A 27,123-nucleotide genomic window follows, 5' to 3' on the forward strand; every position below is an offset into this window, starting at 1 on the left:
CAGTTATTTATGATAAGCACCATGCATAAAATACATAGAAAAACCCAAAATCATCCACTAAATCAAAGCCCATGTAATGTTTGTTCATTAACAATGTAAAAATGTCTCCTTTAGCCAGTTATTTATGATAACCACCATGCATAAAATACATAGAAAAACCCAAAATCATCCACTAAATCAAAGCCCATGTCATGTTTGTTCATCAACAATGTAAACATGTCTCCTTGAGCCAGTTACTTATGATAACCACCACCTTGCATAATTGAAAGACTCGAAGTAATCCACAAAGTCAAAGCCCGTGTTAGGCTTCCTCTTGCACGAGCACACGTATACGCGATGTAACTGGCTAAGCTAGCTACAGCAGACATGCTTTAGCTAGTTATTCATGATAACCACCACCGTGCATGAAATACACAGAAAGACCTGAAATCACCCACTAAACCAAAGCCACGTGAATGAGCTCATGCCCGTACAATGTATGTAAACATGTCTCCCTGAGCCAGTTATTCATGATAACCACCCCCTTGTGTCATAGAAAGACTTGAAATAATCCACAAAGTCAAAGCCAATGTTCGGCGTGCTCTTGCAATAGCACATGTAAACATGTCTTCTTTATCCAGTTATTCATGATAACCACCACCGTGCATAAAATGAATAGAATGACCTGAAATCATCCACTAAATCGAAGCCCCTAAATCAATGCACGCACACGTACGCACAATTTTGCCATGCCTCTTCCAGCCAGTTATTCATGATAACCACCACCTGTCATAATAGAAAGACTTGAAATAATCCACAAATTCTAATCCCATGTTAGGTTTGCTCATGCACGAGTATACGTACGCATGATGTAGATCTGCGTCCTTCTACCAGTTATTAATGATAGCCATCACCTTTCGTAATAGAAATGAATAGGAAGACTCAAAATAATCCACCAAATGAAAGCCCGTCTTACATTTGGCCAAGAAGGAGCACATGTACACACAATGTACACATGTCTCCTTCAGCCGGTTATTATGATAACTACCACCTAGCATAATAACAGAAATGAATAGAAAGACTCAAAATAATCTGAAATTCTGCCTAGCAACAAGTGGTATCCCAAAATGGTTGAGTCTGGTTGTTTCTATCTTGCTAAAAATCGTATTCGTAATCGTAGTTGAGTGTCAAAGCGAGTATACTGTATATTTTGAAAGCTATTTATCAGGCACCATGGAGATCAGGGGTCAAAGGGCACATGGCGGCGACAGAACTTGGCTTTTGTGATGATTCATGACACAAAAGCCCCCATTGTATCAATTCCAACAATTCCAAAGCAATAAAGCCGGTACACAACTTTCCACATCTCGCCTGTGCGGCTTTGGAAAAGGGGGGCGTTTCCTTTGTTGTCCCATGCTATCTAAAATCCCAGGCAGCGCCGGCATTTCCCAGACATTGTTACGTTTTGTGTAAACAAGCGGCACGGCTTCCAGACTTTTAGCGCTGGGACACAAACGCCTCATCGCCGAGAGTCTTGACATTTACACACGCAAAGCCTTGAAATTGGCCACGTGGGACAGGAGGCGGAGCCATGTGATCTCTACCGGCCAATCAGAAGAAGGGAGGTGGAAAAGTAATAATACCAGCATGTAGTAGTGATGTCTATAGCATGAAAGGAATACACATGCCATGACAAACATGGAGGTTGTTATTATTACATAGTGTTGCTTTAATGCTCTCATATTTACTACGTATTTAGTACATATTTAATACTGGGGAGGATCTGGATAAGAGTGAAAATATTGCGGTTTAAGGTGTTTTTTACTTTTGAGCCGTACTTTTAGAGTTAAAAATACACAAGCAGTTTCATGGTTTTGCTTTAATTTCTACTTTTATCAATCAAAATGATGAAATATTTATTGTTGGTGAGAATCCGGGTCAAGGTGTAACTATGTTTTCATCCATGCTTTACACAAACATGGTACAAATACTACAGAGAACATGTTGCCGTATGTACCGTATGTACCATATGTACTGTATGAACCGTATGTACTGTATGTATCGTACGTACTGTATGTATTGTATGTACCGTACATATTGTATGTACCATATGTACCGTATGTACTCTATGTACTGTATATACTATACATACCGTTCATACTGTATATACTGTATGTACTATATGTACCATACGTACTGTATGTACTTATGTACTGTATGTACCGTATGTACCATATGTACCCATGTACTGTATGTACCGTACGTACCGTACATACCATATGTATATACCATATGTACCATATGTACCGTTCATACTGTATGTACTGTATGTACCGTACGTACCGTATGTATATACCATATGTACCATATGTACCGTTCATACTGTATATACTGTTTGTACCATATGTACCATACGTACTGTATGTACTTATGTACTGTATGTACCGTATGTACCGTACATACTGTATGTACTGTATGTACCGTATGTACCGTACATACTGTATGTACTGTATGTACTGTATGTACTGTATGTACTGTATGTACCATATGTACCGTACCTACAGTATGTACCGTACATACCCTATGTACCATATGTACTGTATGTACCCTATGTACCGTATGTACTGCATGTACCGTACATACCATATGTACTGTATGTACCCTACGTACCGTATGTACTGTATGTACCCTATGTACCGTATGTACTGTACATACCGTATGTACCGTACATACCGTATGTGCTGTATGTACCCTATGTACTGTATGTACTGTATGTACCCTATATACCGTATGTACCGTATGTACCGTACGTACTGTATGTACTGTACATACCGTATGTACTGTATGTACTGTATGTACCATATGTACCGTACCTACTGTACCTACTGTACGTACCCTACGTACCGTATGTACTGTATGTACCGTATGTACCGTATGTACCGTATGTACCGTATGTACTGCGTGTACCGTACATACCATATGTACTGTATGTACCCTACGTACCGTATGTACTGTATGTACCCTATGTACCGTATGTACTGTATGTACCGTACATACCGTATGTACTGTATGTACCCTATGTACCGTATGTAGTGTATGTACCCTATGTACCGTATGTACTGTATGTATTGTACATACCGTATGTACTGTATGTACTGTACATACCGTATGTACTGTATGTACCCTATGTACAGTATGTACTGTATGTACCCTATGTACAGTATGTACTGTATGTATCGTACATACCGTATGTACTGTATGTACCCTATGTACCGTATGTACTGTGTGTACCATACATACCGTATGTACCATATGTACTGTATGTACCGTACATACCGTATGTACTGTATGTACCCTATGTACTGTATGTACCGTATGTACTGTATGTACTGTACATACCGTATGTACCATATGTACCATATGTACCTGTGTATCATATGTACCGTATGTACCATATGTATGTACTATATATACACTGTATGTACTGTATGTTCCGTATGTACAGTACATACCGTATGTACCAGATGTACCATATGTACAGTACATACTGTATGTACTGTACTATGTACTGTATGTAGCGTATGTACCATATGCATATGAAGGTAGACATGAGAAGCAAAGCAGAGCCCACGGATGCCATGGATGGCGTTTCCTGAACTTCCTGGGAAAGTATGGCGGCCATGACCACGTGTTCATTGTGTCATGCATGTTTGTCCAGCGACTGTGAGTGGGCGTGGGAACACGGCAGCAGCCAATTGGAGGGGATGTGTCAACGCTTGTACTACACGTGTGTGTGTGTGTGTGTGTGTGCGTGTGTGTGTGTGAATCAACAGCCCAAGGCGCTCCAGCCCGTCCCGCCGTACCCTCGTATCATGCCCTCGTTTTACAGCCACATTCCTTAGCACCCCGCCGTGCAACATGGCCGCCCATGTATGAAAGCATGGGGATTGGGGGGGGGCGAAACCAAAACTGCCCCCGATCCACAGGCCATGGGAGGGTCTTGACCCGCTTTTGGGAATCCTGGTCCTGGTTGTTGGTGTTGTTCTACTGGCAAATAGGACGCCTGGGATTTATAGGATTTATACATTTTCCTCACTTCCACATTCTCAGCCCTTGGCCATGGCCGTCCCACAGCATGGTGGCCTCTCTCTTTTTGCTTTGGGGGACGTTTTTGGATGTGTAGCTCCATGCTATGTTGGTAAACATGTCATCTAACTGTTGTGGAGCGTACCGTGAGGCTCATGGCCCTCCCACAACATGGTGGCCGCTCACTTTAGAGGCACGCTTTGAGATGTGTAGCTCCATGCTATGTTGGTAAACATGTCATCTAACTGTTGTGGAGCGGACCGTGAGGCTCATGGCCGTCCCACAGCGTGGTGGCCGCTCACTGTTTTCACTTTTGAGGCACGTTTTGAGATGTGTAGCTCCATAGTGTGTTTGTAAACATGTCATCTAACTGTTGTGGAGCATACCATGAGGCTGATGGCCGTCCCACAGCATGGTGACCACTCACTGTTTTCACTTTTGAGGCACGCTTTGAGATGTGTAGCTCCATGCTATGTTGGTAAACATGTCATCTAACTGTTGTGGAGCGTACCGTGAGGCTCATGGCCGTCCCACAACATGGTGGCCGCTCACTGTTTTCACTTTTGAGGCACGTTTTGAGATGTGTAGCTCCATAGTGTGTTTGTAAACATGTCATCTAACTGTTGTGGAGCATACCATGAGGCTGATGGCCGTCCCACAGCATGGTGACCACTCACTGTTTTCACTTTTGAGGCACGCTTTGAGATGTGTAGCTCCATGCTATGTTGGTAAACATGTCATCTAACTGTTGTGGAGCGTACCGTGAGGCTCATGGCCGTCCCACAACATGGTGGCCGCTCACTGTTTTCACTTTTGAGGCACGTTTTGAGATGTGTAGCTCCATAGTGTGTTTGTAAACATGTCATCTAACTGTTGTGGAGCATACCATGAGGCTCATGGCCGTCCCACAACATGGTGACCGCTCACTGTTTTCACTTTTGAGGCACGTTTTGAGATGTGTAGCTCCATGCTGTGTTTGTAAACATGTCATCTAACTGTTGTGGAGCGTACCATAAAGCCGTCCCACAGCCTGGTGGCAGCTAACTGTTTTTACTTGGAGATTTATTTCAAGACATGTAGCTAAATGCTATGCTAGTAAAAATGACTTGTGAACATTATGGGGTGTCCCATGAGGCTGATGGTCATCCCACAGTGTTGTGGCTCCTCACTGTTTTCACTTCGGAGGCGCGCTTTAAGTCAATAGCCCCAGGCTACGCTAGTAAACATGACCTGTAAAGGTTGTGGAGTGTCCCCTGAGACTAAAGGCCGTCCCACAGTGGGGTGGCCGCTCACAAACGTACACATAAACCCACCAGTGTTCTTTTTTAAGCTGTTGCTTTAACAAGGCGACTGCTAGTTTAACTCCACGTGATGATGTCTTGGTGTCCTCATGTCCGACAATCAGTGCGTTGCTAAGAAGCGCATGTGTTGAAAACAAAAGGGCGGGCCGCTCGACAACCGGGGCCAGCTCACGACGTCCGCCGACTGGGTGACTCATCTGTGAGCCAACGCTCCGTATCGCCCAGGCTGGAACAACACGCATCACTCAGCCACGGTTGGGGTGGGGGGTCAGGCCCGGGGGGGGGGTGGAAAGCCAGCGATTACACGTACCGGGGAGACCGACAAATTAACGAAACAGGAAGTCCGTGCAAGCTTTAACACTGGAGGAATTTCCTGCCTTGTTCCACAGCCGAGGAGAGACAAGAGGAAGCAGGAGGAAGAAGGAAAAGGAAGACGGGCTTCAAGCCACAAGAACCACATTTTCCATGATTAATATCCGATCCCTGGACGGACAACATGGCGTTCTGAATGGGAACGTTTGTTTTGCTATTATCACATATCATCAAATATTTTTTTCTGTAATAGCTCATCCCTATGCTACTAAAATGACAATATTTTTCCTGATAATATTATAAGTCAAACTATAATTAATAATAATATTATAATAATTATAAATAAATTATAATTAATACTATAATGATTATAATTAATACTATAATAATTATAAATAAATTATAATTAATAATATAATAATTATAAATAAATTATAATTAATAATGTAATAATTATAAATAAATTATATATAATAATATTATTATATATAATAATATTATAAGTCAAACTATAAATCGAACAACGGTTTATATTTTGGTTTTGTTTTCTGAAAATTTTCCTTTCTGCTGTTGTTTTATTTCAACTTTCTTCTTGTGAATTTTCTCTCCGTAACGATAACTTTATTGCCATATTCATTCATTCACCCTGGACTGGTTCCCAGCCAATCCCAGGGCACATATAGACAAACAACCATTCACACTCACATTCATACCTATGGACAATTTGGAGTGGCTAATTAACCTAGCATGTTTTTGGAATGTGGGAGGAAACACACAGAGATGACCGAGCGGGAAATCAATCCCCGGTCTCCTAGTTGTGTGCCGTCCTAACCACTCAACCACCGTGCAGCCGCCTTCTGGGATGTATTTTTATTTATTTTTTTGTGCATTATAACCCGTATGACAAACATGGACGCCTCGCTTCTAACGACCTTTCACGTCCAGCTGAGATGTGTTGAGCGTCAGCGTCACGTCTTTATGCGGCGCGGCGCGGCGTGGCGTGGCGATGCCAACTACTTGTAGTTCTATTCATACGCTGACCTACGACAATCTGTCACGCTAACATTCTATCACACGTCCACGGCCAGCGAAGGCCTGCATGGCATCACCGTGTGCGTATTGAAGTACACACACGTACCTACTAGTCTATTTTTAAAGCTTTTTGCCAGCTGTGTGTGTGTGCGTGCGCGTGTGTGCGTGCACGTGTGTCACAGTCGGTCAGCAGTGATGCCAACGCCGAGGCGGTGGAATGAAACCACGCCCCTTTCTTTCAAACAGGCGCCATACTTGGAGCCAGATGGAAAATACGGCTGACGTAGTCAAGCCCGCCGTCCAACTGCTGGGGTCTCCAACGTGAGGGTCTGGGCTGTTTGGGGACCCCGGGGCAGAACTTCCACACCGAATAGATTGAGAAAGTACAGCATTTCAAGTCTATTTGGAAATTGAGCAATGTTTTTCAATGCAGCGGGCATCTAAACCCGCTGCAAAACCATCAAATTTAGCTTTGTCCTGGTTGCTCAGTACAACATGGCTCACAAATATACCTTATATGGTATAATTACAGTATCAGATTTATAAATGTGACACTAAAAATAACAGTCTGTGTGTACTTAAGCTATTTTTACACTTCTAGGACTGGTAAAATGTGACTTAAAACAGTTAAGATGTTCCACTTAACCCTGGAACAGATCATTTCTATATGCAGTCTCTTCTATAGGAAGTCTAAGATGGACTAGTTTTACCGTTAACAGTGCTTGACTTCTTTTTACACTTTTACAGCAGGCCAGAACTTTCAAAAGACTGTCATGGCCACAGTTTGACTCTGGAACAGATGATGATTAGTCATAACTATTTCATTCATTTTTACACTTCTATGACGTTTGAGAGGGTTAGAATGGGATTAAAACAGGCTTTGCACACTTAATAAAGCTCCAAGGGTGGCCACAGCTTGACACTGGAACTGATTGTTTATATTGACATTGCTAAGCACTTCATTTTTATACCCGTATGACAGTTATGGGTGTTACAATGTTACCTACGTGCTTGCAAAGGATAATATTGGGGTGTCTGGGAGATTCTGAAAGGCATTTGACTTGCAGGATTAGAGCGGAGGTCCTTCTGGGGGCCTCCATCCCCCCAACAGCTGTGAAATGGCCCTCCAGACACGGCGGATTACTGCCATCAGTCAGCTCGCTGCCCGTGTCGGGGGTACTCCCGAGCGGCGGCTATAAATACGTAAAGCATGGCCCACCAGTTCACATTTACTGCGACCACGCAGCCAAATTTGGGCCCGATGTTCGATTCCCCCCACCGGCTTCCAGTGAATCAGCTAAGCAGTATTCACCCGTTCCAGACGCTGCCTCAGGGTCCGGTTGGAGTGACTGAGCTGTTTCTAACTGGGCTGAGTCAGAACCAGAAACACCCTCCCCTTCACCCTGAATCCCTGTTGGACCACATCACATGCTCAAATCAGGTCTATGATGTCATCAGGGACCATTTCACCAGAGTCTGTCTCAATTCTGGGAATTTGGGGAGATTGCATCTTTTCCATATACCGGTTATCCATACTAGGATATTACTGTAAATAATAGATGCTTATGCTTTCCCTTGGATGTCACAGAATATTTAAAAGCTATATGTAAAAATTATCAGTTGAAATTAAAAATAAAAAAAATATATATATATATATGTAATTATCAGTTGAAATAAAAAAATATATATATATGCAAACAAACTATCAATATTTCATGACAAAAGATGGCATTACAGGTGGCAACATGTTGCTAGGCAGATTCCCCAGATCAGTCGTCTCACTGCCCAATGAGAATGCCAATGGAGTGACCACGCCCACCACTTCAGGTGACCGGAACAGGAAGTCTCCAATCACTCCGTTCTATCCAAAAACAACACTTTTCTGTGGTCCAGACTTTATTTTTTGTTTTTTATGCCAACCTTACATATGTAATATTCACATAAACGAGGATACGTTTTTTTAGTGTTTGTTCAAAGGACATTATAAAGACGTTGCTGTCCAGTGAAATGGACAATGGAATAGCCACGCCCACTGGGTCAGGTGACCGGAACAAGAAGTTAAAAACAACTCCGCCGGCTTTTTTTCCCTCCACTATTTTTAACTTTAACAACTCCACTGGCAGCGCTGACTATTTTTATGTCAATTTTATACCAATAACTTAAACATAAGAAGACAAAATGTGTGCAGCGAGTGTACAAATGTACCTAAATGGCGACAATTCGTACATTTCATTGAATCGCCTAAATGGACAATGGAATGCTACAATGGCGCTCAAAAGCTGTTTGGTAAAAGCTAAGCATTGTTTAGCTGGTTAATCATTTCTGGACTTAACACTTCTCCACTCAAAAGTGCATAACTTATCACTTTTTTAAACCACGAAACCACGAAAGGTAAACAATAGCGATGGACGGCGAGAGCCAAACGATACTAGCTTGATGGTCGGTATTTTTACTTTTTCTTTCATGTCTACATATATCTCTTGTTGTATTTTTATATAATTTGTACAACTATAACCAGCAGAGAGGCACAAAATCATTCAAGCGTTGAAAATGTCGAGTAAAAAGTGTCGAATCAGCGGTTCAGGTCTTGAATTTACTTGGTATCGGATCGATAGCAAACGTCTCAGTATCGTCCACCCTAAAAAAAAAAAACATTTGCGTGGATGACCTGTGATTTTTTTTTTTTACTTCAGGGAATCACACACATGCTCCTCCTCCTCCAGACTTCGGTTCCAGGCTGTGGGAACTCCCTGCTTGATGATCCGGAGGAGGGGGTCTCGGGGCTCAGTACCGTGGAGGCGTGGGTCTGGAGCGCACACAAGAGCTGACGGTGCGTTCACGGGCCCTGAAGTGCTTTGCTTTCAGCCAAGTCCACCCGCAGGGATGCAGTTGTAGCGAGAAAGAAACAAAAAACAGCAAAAAGAACCCAGAAGCCGCCAGACGACTCGAACTGCGAATCGAGACCGACCTTCGAGTGCACTTTGAAGTACAATGAGCTCCGGGGGAGTCAACCTCAAGACGCCGGGGCACGGCGCCGCCTCTGCCCGCTCGCTGCTGTGCTTCGCCGGGCTCCTGCTCTTATCGGCTCCGGGCTGTGGGGGCTTCAACCTGGATGTGGACAACCCGTCCGTTTACAGCGGAGCCCCGGGAAGCTACTTTGGATATGCGGTGGACTTTTATTTGGCCGATTCGTCCAGGTAAGTGAAAGAAAACACAACCTTTTAACTTCTTTACTTCTGATTATTTGGTTGTGTACATGAACGCACCATTTGGCTTAACTCACTAATAATCTTTTTTTGTACCTTGTCTTTGAATCTATTTATGTGTATTTTATTAATGTCATTATTTTGCCAGTATTTAATTAATTTACCTACTTATATAAGCATTTATTAGCATTCATATCACAATTCTTTGAAAAAATGGAATTAAATTGAACATGTTTCTATTGTTGTATCTGCAGTAAAGCTGGCTGGGATCAGCTGAATCCAGTGTGGGAATTTTCCCAACTCTTAAGTAGTACAGTAGGATTATTTTTATTATTATTCAACATTGCAGTAAATGTCTGCACGGAATTGCTGACGGATGCTTTTTTTTTTTTTGGTTGCTGCCATGCTAGTAAAACTTAAATGAGCCTCGAATGCAACACTCCTGTAGTTGCAATCATCATTACCCCCCCCCCCAACCCCCCCAAAAGGTTGACTTCCTGGCTGAGAGGCTTTGGTTCAAGTGTCTCCCTGGTCCTTCCTTGGACACCCAGACACAAGGACCCCCCCCCCCGCCTCCGTCCTCTTCCAGTCTCCTTAGAAGCGTTCCCTGGGAAGATGTGATGATTTAAGATCTGAAACTTGCCGTGAAACGACCTCATCCATGATGTCATCCAAGTAGGGCTTTTTAATTCACCCCCCCCCCCCCCCCCCCATCCTCCTCCTCACATGTCTGGCCTCCCCATCATCTCTCCTCACCTCATTACAGATGAGGAGACGTCATCTCATTGGTGACGGAACTCTTACTGCGGCGCGGCGCTATCGCCGGAATGGGGGGAAGATGGAACAAAGACATGCCCCCAGGGATTGCCCCCCCCCCTCGGGGTTGTTCTTCAATCACAAACATGTAAAGCGTTGTCGTTATTGCTGATAGTTTACGTGACGACCGCATTCTTTTTTTGTGACTGAGTCAGCAAAAGACGGTTATCCTAGCGTTTTGTTTGGCTAGCGTCTGCGGGTTTAGCGCAACATCAAAAGTTGCCACACGTGGATGACGCTTATCGTATAATTTCACAATATAGTTCTCGTATTTATCGCTCCATTGAAGGAACGTACTGATCATATCGTGGTGGGCGACGGTTGGTCCGTGAAAACACGCTAATGTGGGTCAGTTTTGTGTTTATGTCAGAAGTTGTTAGCTCGCCTCACAGCAAACAGCTACGGCGCTACGCCGTTACGTTGCTAACGAAAAAATGGTGCTAGCCATACAGATATTTTTAACGGGAAGACCCCCCCCCCCAGTCGCCATAAGACCATAGCTCCTTTCACACAGCCGGTCTGGGAAAGACGCACATTTGTAGGCTCTCTGTTTCACTTCGCTAGCCTCTGTGTGACAGGTAGCGCTAGCATGGCGCTACTTTGCGGGACAAAGTGGACTTCCTGTCCCCCCCGGTGGGCCGTCTTCCAGCCACCGGGAACGCCTTTCGTGTCTGCAAGCCTGGCGTTCCTTGTATGGACACGACGCAGACGCGTTCAGACGCGCGCGCACGCACGCACATCCGGCAATTTGTCAGAGCAGCAGACATATTTTTATTGCCAAGGTCGAGCCCCTCCTGACTGGGAGAGACTCCTCCACACGCGACCTTGGCGTGACCCCTGAGCCCGGGATTCCTGAGCGTCCCCCCCCCCCCCCCCCCCCGGCTGGCCGTGGAGAAGATGGAGAAGATGCCACCGCGAGTCGCTCTTCAGGGGTCTTGAACGCCGCACTGCTGTCCCTGGTAGTCATTTTGTTTCCATGGCAACGCTGTAGCCTGATGACTGCTACACATAGATGATCTTTGGCTAGCCCGCTGCTTAAAAGTACTCCTGTTGTATAGAGGATCTTTGACTAGCATTTTTGCAGTAGAGTCCGAAAACATTCCTGCCGCATAGAAGATCTTTGACTCGGATTTCTGCTGCAAGTGCCCTCCTGTTATATACAGGATCTTTGTCTGATGTTCGTATCAAAGAGAGGATCTTTGCTGTGTGACGTAAGTGCTTAAAAACAGCAGAGAACTCCTGTCGTGGCGAAGATCTTTGACTGTTTTTTTGTGCAATAGGTCTTTTAAAAAACAGAAGAGCGCTGTTGTCAAATAGATGATCTTTGACAAGCGTTTTTGCAGTACATTCCAAGAAACAGCTGCAGACTAGCGTTGATCTCATAGAGGATCTTTGATGAGTGTTGTTGCAGTAGGTCCTTATTAACAGCAGAACACGCCGAGGATCTTGGACCAACATTTTTGTGTTGCGTCCTAAAAAGCAGTTGAGAGCTCTTGTCATATGGAGGATCTTTGACTGACGTTGATATCATATAGAGGACATTGCAGTAGATCCTTAGTGGTCATGACATACATGGGATCTTGGACCAAAATTTTTGCGTTGCATCCTAAAAAGCAGTCGAGAGCTCTTGTCATATGGAGGATCTTTGACTGACGTTGATATCATATAGAGAACATTGCAGTAGGTCCTTAGTGGTCATGACATACATGGGATCTTGGACCAACATTTTTGCGTTGCGTCCTAAAAAGCAGTCGAGAGCTCTTGTCATATGGAGGATCTTTGACTGACGTTGATATCATATAGAGAACATTGCAGTAGGTCCTTATTAACAGCAGAGCACGCCGAGGATCTTGGACCAACATTTTTGCGTTGCGTCCTAAAAAGCAGTCGAGAGCTCTTGTCATATGGAGGATCTTTGACTGACGTTGATATCATATAGAGGACATTGCAGTAGATCCTTAGTGGTCATGACATACATGGGATCTTCGACCAACATTTTTGCGTTGCGTCCTAAAAAGCAGTCGAGAGCTCTTGTCATATGGAGGATCTTTGACTGACGTTGATATCATATAGAGAACATTGCAGTAGGTCCTTAGTGGTCATGACATACATGGGATCTTGGACCAACATTTTTGCGTTGCGTCCTAAAAAGCAGTCGAGAGCTCTTGTCATATGGAGGATCTTTGACTGACGTTGATATCATATAGAGAACATTGCAGTAAGTCCTTAGTGGTCATGACATACATGGGATCTTGGACGCAACATTTTTGCGTTGCGTCCTAAAAAGCAGTCGAGAGCTCTTGTCATATGGAGGATCTTTGACTGACGTTGATATCATATAGAGAACATTGCAGTAAGTCCTTAGTGGTCATGACATACATGGGATCTTGGACCAACATTTTTTCGTCAGGACCTTTAAAACAGCACCATGTTCCTGTCATATATAGATGATCTTTGACTAGTGGTTTTTGTAGCGAAGGCTCCTGTCATCGAGACGGTCTCCATCGTTCTGGTGCCGTGTCGAGGATCTTGGACTGCCACATCTTTTATTCTGAAGGAGAAACCGGTTCCAAATCTTCCCATCAAACTTGCTGTCTTAATATTTTGTGTTGGAGTGCATGAAAGTTTCTGATTGCATGTCGGGCTTCCTGTTTGGTTCACATTGGCCAAATGTTGACATGAGACCGCCGTCCATACGTCCGCCATCTTGTCTTTGTGTCCCCGTAAGACCGGCGTCCGTATCACAGCCGTTCTTGTGCCTCCCGGTTTAAAACACACTCACGCACACAATGGGCGTCTTTGTCGTAACGGCCTTCCATTCCAGCGTGACTCTTTCTCCCTAAAGTGAAATGTCAAACTTTGCCGCGTCGCTGTTCGATTCCGCCACAGTGCAGCGTCTGTTTTGCGTGCATACTAAGCCACTGTGTGGAGGAAAAGTGGGCTTGTCCGCCACAACCAGCCTGGCAGTGTTTTTAAACCCTTTACACCTCGGGAGCTCCCCCAGGAAAGACTCCCCACGGTTGCTGCCCCCCCCCCCCCCAATGACTCACTATGCTGCTTTATTTGGCAAAGGCTCATATCTGACATGGAAATCAGCCTGTGGGGACGTTACTGTCGATGTTTGTGTGTGTTTCAACAGCTGCCCCCCCCCCACCTTGGTTAACATAACAGCCTCTCTATGCTTAGGTGAGAAGACCCCCCCCCCCCCCACCTCCCGATGTGCCAATTGTGACCAGGTGTGAAGTGCCAGCACTTAAAATTCCCCCGCAGGACGCTTTAGGGCTCGTGAAAGAATCGGGGGTTTGGAGGGGGGGGGGCATTTTGTTAGTTAGTTAGTTTTCTGTGCATGCATGGCCGCCCCCGCCATGTTTTTACACTTGCTCCTCGTCCACCAACAGCTGCCATAATAGCTTTAACGCACCGTCTCAATCAGGGAGATAAGAAGGATAGAAGACCTTTACAGGTACTTCACCTGCTCAGGGGCATCTTCCCTTCCACAGCAGGACAAACATGGCCCCCCAGGGCCGGCCCCCAGGGTCAGACTGGTCATCAATCAAATGACAAACGCCCAAAATTATGCTTTACATGAGTCACTGAACATAGCATGATGCAGAGGCAATGAGCACAAAAATAATTACATACATAGAATCACTAAAACAAATATTAAGTATACAAGTCACATATACACAGGCCATGGAAAAATACAATCAAAATTACATAAAATAATAATTTTAAATAATTTAAAATATTTTAAACATTTATATAATTATATAATATAACATGAATATAATTTAAAAAATAACTACATAAAAATAACAAATAATCAAATTTAGGATTAAGATTAATACATACAATAATGATTCCCAAATGATAAAATAATAATAACAAATATAACAAATATGTATTAAATTACTTTAAGAACTACAAGAAAAACACAATAATTATTGCATTAAAATGATTTTTTATAACAAATAAGAAATGCAATAATAATAATAAAATAAATAAAAATAAATTACAAAATGTATAAAAATGAAATAAAATACACACAATAAGAAAAATAATTACACTAAAAGTACTTAACAATGAATTTAAGAAATTAAAAATTAAAAAAAAAAAAGTTCTTATGGGAAGTAAAAAATCTGTTGCGGTGTGAAAGTGTTGGCGAATCAGCAACACTAACCAAGGCCTTTGTTTGAGACCCTTTGACATGAAGATGACCTGCAAAAACACATTTCCTCAAATTTGCACTTTTTTCCATTAGGAAATAATGTACACAGGCATGATCTGTTCCAGGGTCAAACTGTGGCCACCATAGAAGCTGTAAATGAATATGACAATGATTTAGTGACATGTGACCATTTGTTAAGCCGATCCTTCTACCGGTTTGTGCAATGAAAAGCGGTGGTTATCATAGAAATATCATCCAATGCATTAAAAACGGCCGTGCTTGTGTTTCAAATGAGTCTGAGTCCCTATGGTAACCCGAGCAGCTTCCGTCTGGACCCCGGACTCAGTCTGAAGCCGAGGCACCGGTCTGCCTCACAAGGATCTCGCGTGTCCGCCGCCGCCGGCTTACAAAAAGCACGTCTTGAAAAACAAAAACGGGGGGATGATGTCAGGCGGTAATTCATCCGTGTTTTCGACTGCCCGCCTCCCCCGCGCGGCTTCCTTCTGATGCACGCAATGTTGGGTCAACATTTTTTGTCATAAAATTGTAATAAAAAAATAATAAATAAAAATAAAAAAATATTAAAAAATATTTGTTTATTAAAAATAAATAAAATGAAATTCCATCTTTTTTTTAACATTTGTGCTTTTTTCCTTGATTTTGGCTTTGAAAGATTTTTTTATTTGATTAAAAAAAAAAATCCTCATAATCTGACTTTTTGTAAAAAAAAAAATCATGTAAAATGATGACAATTTTGTCCCATAACATTCTGATGATCAATTTAGAAAGAAATATAGAAATCTATATTACAATATCTAAATACAAAAATACATTTTTATGTAAAGGTAAAGGTGATTTTCTTGCATGTTAAAAAAGGCAGGAATAAAACATTCCAACGTCTTTCGACAAAGTCGGAACGCCGCCAGCCGTGCGTCTTTTCCGCATTACAGGAAAAGCACCGGAAAGAGCCGGCGAGCTTTAATCAAACGTCGGACTGTTGAGGGAGATTTTCACACACACACATGCACACACACACACACACGCACACACTGAGGTCCCAGACGGCCGTTTCCGAACAGATAGTGATCTAAAAGCAAATGTACAGTAAATGAGGATTTAGCATTTAATGGCTGCTTATCTCCTGGGGGATCAGTCTCGCTTTTAGGGTGTTCCCATCCGACCCCCCCCACCCCCCCATTCACCTTATCTATTGTTAACAAACGGAGCTTTGGTGTGATTAGCATTGCATGGAGGTCCCGTCTGCATCACAAATTCCTTTTGTGAAAGCCACGCATCCTCAGCCCATGCGGCCACCGGGGAGGGGGGGTGGATGGACCGGGGGACCGGGGAGGCCCTCATCATCATCATCCTGGTCCCTTACAAACCGTTCCAAACCTGGAACGGACGAGTTGGTTGGAATTTTCATGATTGACTGACTGCGTGTGAGACACCCCCCAGGAAGTGTCTGCCATGTTCAGGCTAGGACTTAGCATTAAGGGTGAGGGGTCAGGATTAGGATTTAGCATTAAGGGTGAGGGGTCAGGCTAGGAGTTAGCATTAAGGGTGAGGGGTCAGGCGAGGAGTTAGCATTAAGGGTGAGGGGTCAGGATTAGGAGTTAGCATTAAGGGTGAGGGGTCAGGATTAGGATTTAGCATTAAGGGTGAGGGGTCAGGCTAGCAGTTAGCATTAAGGGTGAGGGGTCAGGCTAGCAGTTAGCATTAAGGGTGAGGGGTCAGGCTAGCAGTTAGCATTAAGGGTGAGGGGTCAGGATTAGGATTTAGCATTAAGGGTGAGGGGTCAGGCTAGGAGTTAGCATTAAGGGTGAGGGGTCAGGATTAGGATTTAGCATTAAGGGTGAGGGGTCAGGCTAGCAGTTAGCATTAAGGGTGAGGGGTCAGGCTAGCAGTTAGCATTAAGGGTGAGGGGTCAGGATTAGGATTTAGCATTAATGTGAGGGGTCAGGATTAGGAGTTAGCATTAAGGGTGAGGGGTCAGGCTAGCAGTTAGCATTAAGGGTGAGGGGTCAGGATTAGGATTTAGCATTAAGGGTGAGGGGTCAGGCTAGGAGTTAGCATTAAGGGTGAGGGGTCAGGCTAGGAGTTAGCATTAAGGGTGAGGGGTCAGGATTAGGATTTAGCATTAAGGGTGAGGGGTCAGGCTAGCAGTTAGCATTAAGGGTGAGGGGTCAGGCTAGCAGTTAGCATTAATGGTGAGGGGTCAGGCTAGCAGTTAGCATTAAGGGTGAGGGGTCAGGATTAGGATTTAGCATTAAGGGTGAGGGGTCAGGATTAGGATTTAGCATTAAGGGTGAGGGGTCAGGCTAGCAGTTAGCATTAAGGGTGAGGGGTCAGGCTAGCAGTTAGCATTAAGGGTGAGGGGTCAGGATTAGGATTTAGCATTAATGTGAGGGGTCAGCATTAGGAGTTAGCATTAAGGGTGAGGGGTCAGGCTAGCAGTTAGCATTAAGGGTGAGGGGTCAGGATTAGGATTTAGCATTAAGGGTGAGGGGTCAGGCTAGGAGTTAGCATTAAGGGTGAGGGGTCAGGCTAGGAGTTAGCATTAAGGGTGAGGGGTCAGGATTAGGAGTTAGCATTAAGGGTGAGGGGTCAGGATTAGGAGTTAGCATTAAGGGTGAGGGGTCAGGATTAGGAGTTAGCATTAAGGGTGAGGGGTCAGGATTAGGATTTAGCATTAAGGGTGAGGGGTCAGGATTAGGATTTAGCATTAAGGGTGAGGGGTCAGGCTAGGAGTTAGCATTAAGGGTGAGGGGTCAGGATTAGGATTTAGCATTAAGGGTGAGGGGTCAGGCTAGCAGTTAGCATTAAGGGTGAGGGGTCAGGCTAGCAGTTAGCATTAAGGGTGAGGGGTCAGGATTAGGATTTAGCATTAATGTGAGGGGTCAGCATTAGGAGTTAGCATTAAGGGTGAGGGGTCAGGCTAGCAGTTAGCATTAAGGGTGAGGGGTCAGGATTAGGATTTAGCATTAAGGGTGAGGGGTCAGGCTAGGAGTTAGCATTAAGGGTGAGGGGTCAGGCTAGGAGTTAGCATTAAGGGTGAGGGGTCAGGATTAGGAGTTAGCATTAAGGGTGAGGGGTCAGGATTAGGAGTTAGCATTAAGGGTGAGGGGTCAGGATTAGGAGTTAGCATTAAGGGTGAGGGGTCAGGATTAGGAGTTAGCATTAAGGGTGAGGGGTCAGGATTAGGAGTTAGCATTAATGTGAGGGGTCAGCATTAGGAGTTAGCATTAAGGGTGAGGGGTCAGGCTAGGAGTTAGCATTAAGGGTGAGGGGTCAGGATTAGGATTTAGCATTAAGGGTGAGGGGTCAGGCTAGGAGTTAGCATTAAGGGTGAGGGGTCAGGATTAGGAGTTAGCATTAAGGGTGAGGGGTCAGGATTAGGAGTTAGCATTAAGGGTGAGGGGTCAGGATTAGGAGTTAGCATTAAGGGTGAGGGGTCAGGCTAGGAGTTAGCATTAAGGGTGAGGGGTCAGGCTAGGAGTTAGCATTAAGGGTGATCGGTTAGGGCAAGGGTTAAGGGTCAGGTTTCAGGCTAAGGGCTAAGATTAGGATTTAGGATTAGGGGTTAGTGTTAGGGGTTGGTTTAGGGTTAAAGGTCAGGGTGAGCGGTTAGGGCAAGGGTTAAGGGTCGGGGTTACAATTAAGGGTTAGAGTTAGGGTCAGGGTTAGAGTTAGGATTGAAGTTAAGGTGTGTGTGTGCCATGATTTTATCTGGAGTCTTACTTTGCACTGAACAGGAAGTGACTGCTGTGAAAGTGGACAATAGTCATGTTGCTGCTTCACGATCATGATGACATCAGCAATGCCACATAATGCCAGCAATGACATAAATGGACCCGTTTTTTCATACAAATGCCCTCCAAGTGTATGTCGACATAAGCGGTTGTAGTATGTATGGTACAGTGATAATAGCTTTGTGGTCAACATAAGCGGGTTCCAGTGGAAAAACACTGTTGGTCTGTTATGACGGATAACAGAGGTCAGCCTATTGGGGGTGGGGTTAATTAGATGAAGCCAGGGGGGGGCAAAAAATGTAACCCATGGCACACTTGTGGAAGATGTGTGGTGGGGTGGGGAGGGGGGGCAGGAAAGGGTGCGCTCTTCCTGTTTGGATGCCCGCTGCATTAAAAGCTCAGCCATGTTGGCGTTGACGTTTTTAGTGAACAACAACGTGGTAGTGCGTTTATTATATTTTTTATGGAATTATTTAATAGAATTTTTTATTTATTATTTAATGGACAAAAATTAAATAAGTAATACATTTTAAAAATGTTAATATTTTTTATTAAATGAATAGCTGAGGTAGCTTGTAACTTGTTAAAGTCTATTTTATTTTATAAAAAAGAACAGTTAAAATTTAAATTACCAAAGCAGCTCAGTTGGATCAAATTTAAAAAAAAAAATCTATAAATAATATAAAATATATACAATAAAAAAAATCTGACAACCCAAGAATGTCATTAAAATTGCACCCACATATTCTTACATCTCAGAACAAAGTCAGCGCTTATGTTGCTGTCGACATAAACGCCCCCCCCCCCCCTGCTGTGTTGATTGGCTTGAAATTCCTCACACAGCTTGATGCAACACTCGATGTAACTTTAGGCTGTTTTGCCGCATCAGCATGAAATTTGGCACGCCCATTTATGGGACCGACACGCACCCGTCTGGAAAGTTTGAGTAAGATTGGTTGAAAAACATGGCTACCGCCACGCCGAACGCACGGGACTCTCAAGCTCTCATTTGCTCATTTTGTGTTCCCGTTGTGCAGCGCCAGCGTGGTGGTGGGCGCCCCCAAGGCCGACACCCAGCAGAGCGGCATCGTGGAGGGAGGATCGGTCGCCTACTGCCCCTGGAGCCTCGGCCAATCAGATTGTCACACCATCGAGTTTGATACGGAAGGTAAGCACCGCGACCGACGCGCTCATTTTTACCACTCGCCGTCACTCACGCCAACTTGTCATTGTCCGTGATTGGTCAGAAACAAAAAAGACAAAAAAGCCTTAACCTTAAAAAGCCACATTATTTTCAACAGGGGTTTAACTTCTTTTTACACTTGTATGGCACTTACGAATGCTTAAAAAGTGACTTAAAACGTTTCACGGGTAATGAGGTGTTTAATGGTGGCCACAGTTTGACCCTGGAACAGACCATTTCTATTCACATTATTTTGAACAAGGATTTAATTTTTTTTTACACTTGTATGACACTTAAGAATGCTAAAAAGTCATTTAAAAAGTAGCCTGTACACTTTTTAACACATGTACGATGGCCACAGTTTGACCCTGGAACAGACCATTTCTATTTACATAATTTTGAACAGGGGTTTAACTTCTTTTTACACTTGTATGACACTTAAGAATGCTTAAAAAGAGACTTAAAACATTGCCTGGTTGCGTAGTGAGCCTTTCATAGCGGCCACAGTTTGACCCTGGAGCAGATCATTTCTATTCACATTATTTTGAACAGGGGTTTAACTTCTTTTTACACTTGTATGACACTTAAGAATGCTTTCTTTGGCATGGAAGCAGGAGCTCAGAACATTCTCATTCAACTCATCAATTTTTCCCCATTGATGAGGAAAACATACTCAAGTGGCCATCTTTAATAATCCATCAAATCATTTTGACTTTTTACAATGATATTTTTATGATGCATTTTTAAAAGAATATATACTGTACACTCATACTACACATACAGTATATACTGCATGTATACTGTATATGCAGTATATACTATTGGGGTCACTGTAACTTCATCCAAGGCTGAATCGGCTGGTTTATATTTATGTTAAACCACGGGTGTCCAAAGTGTGGCCCGGGGGGCATTTGCAGCTCGCAGTTAGATTATAGATTATAATCGATTATTATAGATTATTAGCACATTGTGCAAATAGAATGCATTTTAAAAATGTTAAAATAGTAAAAGTGGGGCAATAAGGACAATGTAGAGATAAAAGGGGCACATGGTCATCCTAAAAAGGAAATGTTGATAAATAGACTATGATATATATGTATATATACGTGGCACTTGAGGTTTATTTTATTAGATTTTTCATAATAAATCTGATAAATTCTATTGTTTCTAGATTTTTGTTATTATTATATTTGTAGAATTGTATATAATTATATTTCTCTCTTACTATATTTTAAAATTATAATTCTACATTTTTTATAGAAGCTGCTGTATTCTGAATTTTTCCATAAATCTTAATTTTTATCCGCTGCCCGGAAGTCTTTATTCCTACGTGGTTTTTGTTTAGCCGTGAGCAGATATTCCCAGATGCTAAAAGTATTTGGGAACCGGAACACTTAATAATAGTACTTCACTATCTTTTCTTCTTTCCGCTCCTGCCGTCAGCACCAGGTCGGGATCGGGCGTCGCCGCGCTATTATTCCCGTTTGTGTGCGGGAAAGCCTAATTGAGTGTTGAGGAAGGCTTTTTGAAGGACGTGTGATTCCTGGGGGGGGGGTTTATGTCAGATAAGAAGGGGGGGTCAACAAACAGGCCAGACAAAGCAGTGTTTGCATCCCAGGTGAACAAGACACCGCCGGTCTTGCCAAAAGGCTCCGGGTCAAATGAGGCTAAATGAATGGATGACTGTTTCAGGACTCGGCGAATCCTGACGTCACGATCCGTGGCGAACAGTCTGCGCAAGTATTCCAGTACGTCTTTATTGGCCCCCGCCACGTCTTCCACCCGTTCTTCCCTCGCTGTGTCAAACGTGTTGGACATCCACTGCGATGGTGATGTCACAGCGACGTCTATTGGCGAGTCCGCCAACATTGCAGACGTCCAAAGACCCAAACATCTGCACGCCAAGCATGAGGTTCATGCATGCTTTGGGTGGCCGTCATATGAAAGTGCTGGAAACACATAAGAAGGGTGTCAGAGTGACGAGTCCTTTGTCACTTTTTTATGTAGACTAGCAGACTAAAATGATACATGATCCCAGCTCAGGCGGCCATTTTTAACCTCAACGCCCAATCCCAACTACTTAGTTATGCCTCTTTTGGGCTTTTTTTTTGCACGTCTAATCTACGTCTACGAGTAATGCATTTCACTGTCGAGCTAGGGTGGGCACACTACGGCCCGGGGGCCAAATGTGGCCCACCAAGCGTTTGAATCTGGCCCTCAGTTAATCTAAGTCTAAGTATTTTGACTTTAACATACATGCTGGCAACATGACTTGCAGGTCGGATGTCTTATTCAGTAAAAAATAAAAAATAACAACAACAAAACTGTCAATTAAATGTTGTAGTTTGATGTGGTCTCATGTTTAAAGTGCTCTAAAAAAGGGGACATATAGAAATTCATTTATTTATTCATTCATCCTTTCATTTATTTATTAATTTATGACAATTAAATTTAAATTAAATTAAATTGAATTGAATTGAATTGAATTGAATTGAATTGAATTGAATTAAATTGAATTAAAAAATAATAAAATAAAGTAAAAAAAAAAAAAAACCCTAACCCAGTCCCCAAAAGGTGTGTACCAAATTTGGTGGCAATTGGGCTAAAGACCCTACATTTTTCTACAAATTTTCCCTACAAATTTTAATTTTAATTAACAAGAAAAATGTAGGGTCTTTAAATTTTAAATTAAATTAAAAATTAATAAAATAAAGTAAAAAAAATAAAAAATAACCCTAACCCAGTCCCCAAAAGGTGTGTACCGAATTTGGTGGCAATTGGGCTAAAGACCCTACATTTTTCTACAAATTTTTCCTACAAATTTTAATTTTAATTAACAAGAAAAATGTAGGGTCTTTAAATTTAAAATGAAATTTAATTTAATTTAATTTAATTTAATTTAATTTAATTTAATTTAATTTAATTTAATTTAATTTAATTTAATTTAATTTAATTTAATTTAATTTAATTTAAAACGTTAAAAAAAAAAAAACTAACCCTAACCCAGTCCCCGAAAGGTGTGTACCGAATTTGGTGGCGCTTGGGCTAAAGACCCTACATTTTTCTTTCTGAGGCGTTTGAAATGAAAACCTTGCGGGCTTAAATAACAGCGCCACCGTGTGGCGTATTTGTCGTAAAAACAGTCACACGTGCAACACGGCAAAGGTGAGTTTAGCTTCTCTCTCAATTAGCCCAACTAATTGGGTCAAAGTGGCCTCTTTCCCGTGCACTTCCTGTCCCATGGAGATAAGAGCCTCACTGTGGAGGAGGTGCGGGGGGGCACTGGGGAGGCCCATTCAGGATGTTTCAAGGGAGGAAGGAGGGAAATGTAGCCCCCCACCCCCACCCCCACCCCCCAACTCCAAACACAAGTCATGTGATGAGTGAATTCGGCCATTTGTCTTCTTGACCCACAGACACACAAACACACTCTTAATGGCCCGAGATAGGGTCTGTGCGCTCAAACCACTCCCCCACAATGCGGTGGAGCGGTCCCAGGAGAGGTCAAGTGGGGGCACTAAGCCCCTCACACACCCCCCCCCCCGGTCACATGACATGTCTCCGTTCTTTTCATCAGCTGGCGCTCCGTGTGACTCCATTCATCTGCCACCGAAAATAGCGACACTGAGCTTGAATTAGCTTGACGCGATCTTCTGCAAACGACATTAGCCGCTCCCAAAACAAAGCCCCCCCCCATTCCAGCCTTCATGTTGGATAATGGTGATGCATTAATGTGTCCCTTCAGTGAGTAACGACACTAAGGAGCTGGCATCCATTAGAGCTGGAGCATTTACATCTTTAGCCATTAGCTACATGCTATGTCGGAAATCAATCGCATTAGCTTCCTTTGTCGATGATCATTAATCACTGGAAGGATGGCAACTCCATAGTGTCCACTTTGCTGCAGCTGCCCTCAGCCTCCACTTGGATAAAATGAATTTCCAGCCAACAAGTGAAGACCCTCCTCCTGATCTAATATTGTTGTTTGTTAGCATTAGCATTAGCGTTAGCCCTTTTAGACTCACACGTTCATTGCGCTTCCCATGGGAAGGATGGAGTACAAGACTGACATGTTGATTGCTGCGGCGATCCAGACATTCCCACCCTCTGGTTGGGCTTCTCATCCCTTAGCTGGGATGAAGCATGGTCAGGAAGGAGAAACTCGGAAGAGGGGAGTCAGATGAGGTGGCTCGGTCATGGGGTTAGAATCCCTGCCAGACACTTCCCTGGGGACGTGTTCAGGGCGCCTCCAACTGTTGGAGAGACGATGTCTAGCCTGGGAACACCTTCGGATCCCGGGCAAAGCACCCTTGGAGAGGGAAGTCTTTGGATGGATTGCGTTCATTGCGGCGTGGTTGTTGCAGTTTCCCGCACTACTGGTCGCTTGTTGGTGTGGTACCGCCCCCAAGTGGACCGGAGGCACATATCGAGGTCCCGCCTTCTGGCTAAGAATGAGGCACGTAGGTAGAGAGTTTTTTTTTGTAGGATTAGTAAATTGGGCCTTGGGGGCGGAGGACCCCGTTTCTTAAAACCCCAATCCCAAACAACGGTTGGTTTGCGGTTAAACACCAGCGTTCTACATTTGCTCCATCTTTCCGACTCCCGGTCACCTCGGTAACCAAACATACACAACCCAGCCTCGGCCTCTGACTCGCTCTCTCCCCGTTGGCTCGGAATCATTCACGCCGACACCTGGGAGTCATGAAAACACAGTGGCGTGACGGCTAACGGCGATTAGCTAAAGCAACAGGCCCGCAAGGAGCCTCGGTCGTGTTCTATAACCGCCGGCGTGACTCAAGTGCTACATTTCACGCTCGGACACCGCAGGGTTTTAGGCAGGTGTAGTTGGGACATTAAGAAAATACCATCCTTCTTCTTCTGGTCATGGTTCTTATCCTCCTGAGAAAATGTCGTAATGACATACAGTCGTAGGATCTGGACACCGAAACGGAGAACTGGAGGCCAAAGAGTGTTGAAACAAAGAGTGATGTTGCTACCCGGGCTCCGGTCCAAAGACCGACTGTTTTCCTTGGACCCGAGCCCCTCGAGCTGTTCCACAAAGACGTGAAGCAGACCTCCAGTTCTGACTGGCGACACGCTTCCCTCACACGGTGATCATCAGGCCTCCGGAGAGCCAAGCAACACGCCTGCGCTTCCAACAAGGATTTGGAGTCGTCAGTGCTTCTCCGCTTCCTTCCTCGGAATCCATTCTGTTTGCATTTCCTTCTCAGCCGCGGGCGCAGATGCGGCATCTGTCTGCCAATAAAGTCGCAACGTTTTTAAACTCGACTCCCGTGACCATCTGTCACGGCGGAGGGCGCTGAAGCGGGAGATCAAGCCGCCAGGTGGTCCAACCGAGCCAAGGGTCAACCAGGTTAAGCTCGGTTGATGTTGTCCAAACTCGGGCCACTCCTCTCGATGACCCGCGTCACCTCATCGGATCGTCACCGTCATCGGATCTGTTTATCGCCAGCTGTCCGAATCCGCCTGTGTACCGTCAACACTGCTGAGCCAAACACCCGTTGAAAGGATGTTCATGACATCATGAATGCATCCAGCTATTGCTGACCGCCCCGTCCCAGTTCACCTTCATTGGAGGAAGATCCAACATTGACTCCAGGTTCTTAGCTAGTCTTCTTACCGTCCGGAAATGTGTGTGTCAATCACAGGGGATCGCGGCTTCCTGATCAACGACACGCAACATCAGATCGACTTCAAGTCGCACCAGTGGTTCGGGGCCACCGTGCGTTCCCACGGCGACACAATTCTGGTAAGTTGACACCAACATTCTGGAGATATTCTTTAACGGAGTGACGTTCCCAGGCTACGAGTAGCATTCCCTATTAAATACAGGAAAGATCCATGGTAAAATATCAAACTCGCTCAGTTTAACCAGAATATGCATAGCAACAAAACTAACGGTGACAGTGAATGGAGTGAGGTTCCCGGATAAGTAAAGTTAGCATGTCAATACATGACTCCATTCATCATCAAAGGTTGTGTCCTGTTTTTTACTGATTTAACTCAAATTAAAGTTTTTAATTACAATATCTTATTTATCATGATGTTCCACACACTGGAAAAATTAGCTTCTTCTCCATGAGAAATACTAGTAGACTTGAGCACATCGGTACGTCTGCTTCCCATCAATTATGCGAGTGGAACATTCCATTCTAATAGACCAGGTGGTGTATTTCTTTCAACGAAAACATAACAAAGATTATTGTAAGAATTGCGTTTGCGTATTATTGTTGTTACAACAGAGTAGTAGTGGTAGTAGAGAGTAGTACCGAATGGAGTGAGGTTTCCCAGGCTAGTAAAGTTAGCAACACATCTGCTTCCCTGCCAAATAAAGTCATGGAAGCTTCCATTCTACCCGCACAGGTTGTGTATTTCCTTTGACTTTTCACGAAAAAGAATAATAACATAAGTTGTAATTATACAGGGATAGTGAGTGGAGTGAGGTTCCCCGGGCAAATGAAGTTAGCAACACATCTGCTTCCCTGCCAAATAGAGTAATGAAAACGTCTATTCTACTAGCAGAATGCAAGTGTACTTTTCTCTGTTTTACCGAAACATAAAAAATGGAGCGAGGTTCCTCGGGCTAGTAAAGTTAGCATCACATGTCAAATAAAGTAATGGAATACATCCACCATATCAGCACAGGTTGTGTATTTCCTTTGGCTATCTTCACAAAAAACAATAACATACATTGTAATTATGCATGGATAGTGAATGGAGTGGGGTTCCCCAAGCTAGTAAAGTTAGCTATACATCTGCATCCCTGCCAAATAAAGTCATATTTTCTACCAGCACAGGCTGTGTTTTTTTTTGTTTTTACTAAACAAAAAAATAACACAAGCTGCTGTGATTATACAGTGATAGTAAATGGAGCGAGGTTCCTCAGGCTTGCAAAGTTAGCACTACATCTGCTTCCCCGTCTAATGAAGTCATGTAAACGTCCCTTTTTACAAAAAAAGAGTGAGTGAGGTTCCCTAAACCTGTAAATCAAAAGTACAGTATGAGTGGAACATTCCATTATATCGGCGCGGGTGTAAATCGCAATAGTAGACACCGCACATTGCTGGGAAGTGAATGGAGCGAGGTTCCCCAGGTTAGTACAGTTAGCAGGTCAGCATATTAGTTGTGAGTTGGAACAGTTGGAAAGTGAAAGTGAAAGGAACGAGGTTCCCCGGACTATTAAAGTTAGAATCTCAGTAAGTTCCATTTTCCAGCCACGGAGGGGGGGGTCATGGGTCATGGGTCACATGGCACCGCCAGCGTCTTA

The 27,123-nt window shown here is 43.8% G+C and overlaps 1 protein-coding gene across 2 annotated transcripts in view; it reads left to right on the top strand.

Annotated features, from left to right (window-relative positions):
• The window catches only part of itga5 (integrin, alpha 5 (fibronectin receptor, alpha polypeptide)), a 51,209-nt gene that overhangs the window by 1,689 nt on the left and 22,397 nt on the right, over window positions 1–27,123 (top strand). Inside the window, exons 1-4 of one of the 2 annotated variants that reach the window (XM_058050650.2) lie at window positions 8,775–9,149; window positions 9,404–9,907; window positions 19,690–19,820; window positions 25,505–25,605. In XM_058050650.2, coding sequence (XP_057906633.2) covers window positions 9,702–9,907; window positions 19,690–19,820; window positions 25,505–25,605 — 438 coding nt within the window. In that variant the 5' untranslated portion in view covers window positions 8,775–9,149; window positions 9,404–9,701. Of the gene's footprint in view, window positions 1–8,774; window positions 9,150–9,403; window positions 9,908–19,689; window positions 19,821–25,504; window positions 25,606–27,123 lie in introns of those variants that run through there. The other variant, XM_078796863.1, reaches the window with a different exon arrangement.

This window comes from Doryrhamphus excisus, linkage group LG15 (assembly GCF_037039965.1).
Source record: "Doryrhamphus excisus strain RoL-2023G ecotype Guam linkage group LG15, RoL_Dexc_Guam_v1.1, whole genome shotgun sequence".
Taxonomy (NCBI): Eukaryota; Metazoa; Chordata; class Actinopteri; order Syngnathiformes; family Syngnathidae; genus Doryrhamphus; species Doryrhamphus excisus.